The 3,217-nt window shown below is 33.4% G+C and overlaps 1 protein-coding gene across 1 annotated transcript; it reads left to right on the top strand.

The window, feature by feature from the left end:
* The first annotated feature begins 209 nt into the window (after positions 1 to 209).
* On the top strand, positions 210 to 2,922 carry LOC122344933 (membrane-spanning 4-domains subfamily A member 4A-like). Its single transcript, XM_043238584.1, has 7 exons — positions 210 to 282; positions 675 to 848; positions 1,038 to 1,157; positions 1,239 to 1,295; positions 1,806 to 1,934; positions 2,340 to 2,477; positions 2,636 to 2,922. Exons 2-7 carry the CDS (start codon positions 699 to 701, stop codon positions 2,642 to 2,644), a joined length of 603 nt encoding a protein of 200 aa, XP_043094519.1. The 5' UTR covers positions 210 to 282; positions 675 to 698; the 3' UTR covers positions 2,645 to 2,922.
* The last annotated feature ends 295 nt before the right edge of the window (positions 2,923 to 3,217 follow it).

Raw genomic sequence — 3,217 nt, 5'->3', positions numbered from 1 at the left:
TAGTGGGTTTTTTTAGAGCCGCTTTACAACAGAATTTAGATTTTCCTCATTTATTATGTAATCCTGTTTAATATGAAGCTACTTTAAAACAATATCTTTGTTTTAAAGCACTTTACTTGCCAAAGATACAAAACCGAAGAAAAGTGGCCACAACTAAAAAGTTATTCGCAAAGCTCCTCCCTAGCGGTTCACACACACACACACACACACACACACACACCAGAAGAGTGATCAGACATCCACATCAACACAACTCATCTCATCTCAACTCAACCAGTTCAGGTAAAGTATTTTATTTATCAATTAGCATAATTTGACATACAACAGTTAAAAATAATCACCATCTTTCGCATCAGTGATACGATTTTTTTTATGCTTTGGTTATATAAGGGTTATAAAAATAACCAATCAAAATGTCAAACGAAACAATCATGCAAACTATTTGTGAGTAAATTTGACGTTCTGATCCTTCAGCACACAGTCAAGGCATGAGAAACTATTGCTCAAAAGATGACGATATGAGTATACAACATTTATAGTATACGCATAATAGCGATATTTATAGCTGCTTTAAAAATAAATGCAGGTGCGTGCAACAAAGGATGATTCTTTATTAATAAGCTAAATCATTGATACTTCATTGTTATTAAACAACATATAATGCGTAATTACAGGTCAAATCCAAAACACATCACACAATGCAAAACAATGAAGTCATCTCAACAGATAAGGCGACAGTTATCATTCAGATAAACCCACAGGCAGATGGGTCTGTGATTGTTGATGGACAGCAGGCCAGAGGAGGAGCTCTTAAAGGATTTTTCAAAGCACAGCCAAAGGCACTGGGGGTAATGCATTTCATGAAATATAATTATATGTGGAATTTTGAGAATATTCTTAGCATTTAATTTATTTTAGATCGCTTAAAATGACAGTAGTCTCTTAGCGTACTAAAAACAAAAAGCTTCTATTTTTGTGTCTCCAACCATAAATGATATGTCCATAAATAAAACACCTGCCAAATATGTGCTCTCTAGACTGTTCAGATAATGACTGGAGTGACGGTCTTCTTACTTGGTATTGTACTCGCCGTAAATTTCCGAAGATATTATGATATTTCTGTCATTAGCGGCATCACCTTCTGGGGATCTTTCATTGTAAGTTTCGTTAAAAGTTTAGCTTTACTTCCATCTTCATTTTCATTTCCTGAATGAACTTTAACACGTGTCTTTTCTCAGCACATCAGTGCTGGATCTCTGTCTGTTGCAGCACAGAATAAACTTAATCCATGTGTGGTATGTACATAAAATATGAAATCTAAGACTGAGAACTTTGCTTTTGTAACATTCGTACTTATTTATATAACTGCTGTGCAATTCAAATCACCGCAAGCTGTCAACAATTGAGCGGCAGTTCAGACATTGTAGTCCGTAAAGCTTTTTTTGCAGCTTTAGAAAGATGGTAAAAGTCATTTGGTCAAGATTTGTATTAGGTGCACAACTGACCTTGCCTTTTTTATTTTATACTTGCATATACTGTACATTTCAAATACTATATATTTTGGAAAAAAAACCCTGAAACTCTAGTATGTTTTGCTACTGCAAGAAAAAGACATGTTAGTACAGCCATTGAGTAACAAACTATAGCTGTTGTGTTCTCTCAGAATTTTTTTTAAGCACAGGACTCATTATTTTACCACTAACAGATCAAAAAATCTGACTTATTATTACTTTACAGAGTTTAGGATGTTTTACACGTGTGCCATTACAATCCTTATCACATAAACACATATTTTTCTCCTGCAGGTGAAAGCCTCTCTTGGAATGAATGTGATCGGTACCATAACAGCAGGGATATCCATTCTTCTGATGGGCGCAAACATAGGAATCAATAATATAGTTTGCTACTATAAATATGACTGTGCATTTGTAAAGGTAGTAAATGTACACTTTGTGTTTTAATTGCAGTTCACCCAATTCTGTTATTGTTTACTTATGCGTCATTTATCATTATAACTCTTATAGCTTTATGCAAAACCTCACATAAAGCTGTCGGATTTGAAAAGATTCTAAATATAGTACACTAGTTACATGAACAGTTTAGGCTATGTAGTGTTTTATTGTGCTTTTTGAACGCTCAGACTTCATTCATTGTTATTTTGTTGGAATAGTTTTTAAAATTCTTTAGAAGAAGAAAATCGTAAATGGACAAGAGGATGAGTAAATGATGACAGAAGATTTTGTGAAATGTTATGTCCTCGTTTTTGAGATACTGAATAAACTCTTGGATGTTGTTTGTGGAACTGCTTTCATATGGGCATGTTGAATATTTCATTTTAGGATTATAGATTTGGGATCCTTGGAATATTGCTGGTGTTCTCCATCCTTCAGTTTATCATCTCCATCTTTATCTCAGCATTTGCCTGCAAAGCCACCTGCAACACAGACTCTACAGTGGTCAATGTGGCACTAAACCGGGTAAATAATTTAGTGGTGATGCAATAGAGTGCCGGTCAGTTTTAATTCAACACCAAATAGATATATTATTCCAAATATAATTTATACTGAATTTAAATTTTGTTTGTGGATCCGATTTGTCTCTTGTACGCTAATGTGTTTTGTCTGTTACTTCCCAGGGATACTGAGTCACGATAAGGATAAGGATGCCATCCAAAGGTTGCCAGGAATTAAAAATTGTAGTGTTGCTTCCGACTCAAATATTTTTTTCCTTTAGAGTGAAAATATATGAGCACATTTTATAATTATTGGAAAATTGATCTTCAAACACATATGTACAAGCTAATTAATCAAGCTAGCCTTAAGGATTTCTAAAAAAACCAAAAAAAAACATTACTTTTTAAAGCATAACATGACTGGGCTGATATATGAGTGTTTTAAATAAAGGTCACCACTTCTAAAAAAATGTCTGGCATTATTTCTGTCAAATACAGTAGCTACATTACTATTACATAACTCAAGTATTTACTCGTCATACTACTTATACTTCATAACTCAAGTCTTTCATTAAGTACTAGTGCTTATTCATTTATACCTAATGCTTCTATTATTTGGGTAGTACCTTTTTTAAATGTATTCATTTGAATTCATTAGATACTAGTTCTTATTACATACTAAAACGAATTATTAAGATACTACTTATTATATACTAGCAGGGGCATAATGCACTCGCTATTTTTGAGGGGTCATGTGTGAAATGC

The sequence above is a fragment of the Puntigrus tetrazona genome, chromosome 5 (assembly GCF_018831695.1).
Source record: "Puntigrus tetrazona isolate hp1 chromosome 5, ASM1883169v1, whole genome shotgun sequence".
NCBI lineage: Eukaryota > Metazoa > Chordata > Actinopteri > Cypriniformes > Cyprinidae > Puntigrus > Puntigrus tetrazona.
The sequence above is the reverse complement of the archived record's forward strand: the minus strand, read 5'-3'. Positions and strand labels throughout refer to the sequence as shown.

What these genes read in the sequence shown, in the direction of transcription:
- LOC122344933 (XM_043238584.1), top strand. Translation starts at nt 699, where the DNA reads ATGCAAAACAATGAAGTCATCTCAACAGATAAGGCGACAGTTATCATT. An exon ending in CCTTCTGGGGATCTTTCATT is followed by an intron (nt 1,158 to 1,238) that starts GTAAGTTTCGTT and finishes GTCTTTTCTCAG; the next exon opens with CACATCAGTGCTGGATCTCT. An exon ending in ATGACTGTGCATTTGTAAAG is followed by an intron (nt 1,935 to 2,339) that starts GTAGTAAATGTA and finishes ATTTCATTTTAG; the next exon opens with GATTATAGATTTGGGATCCT.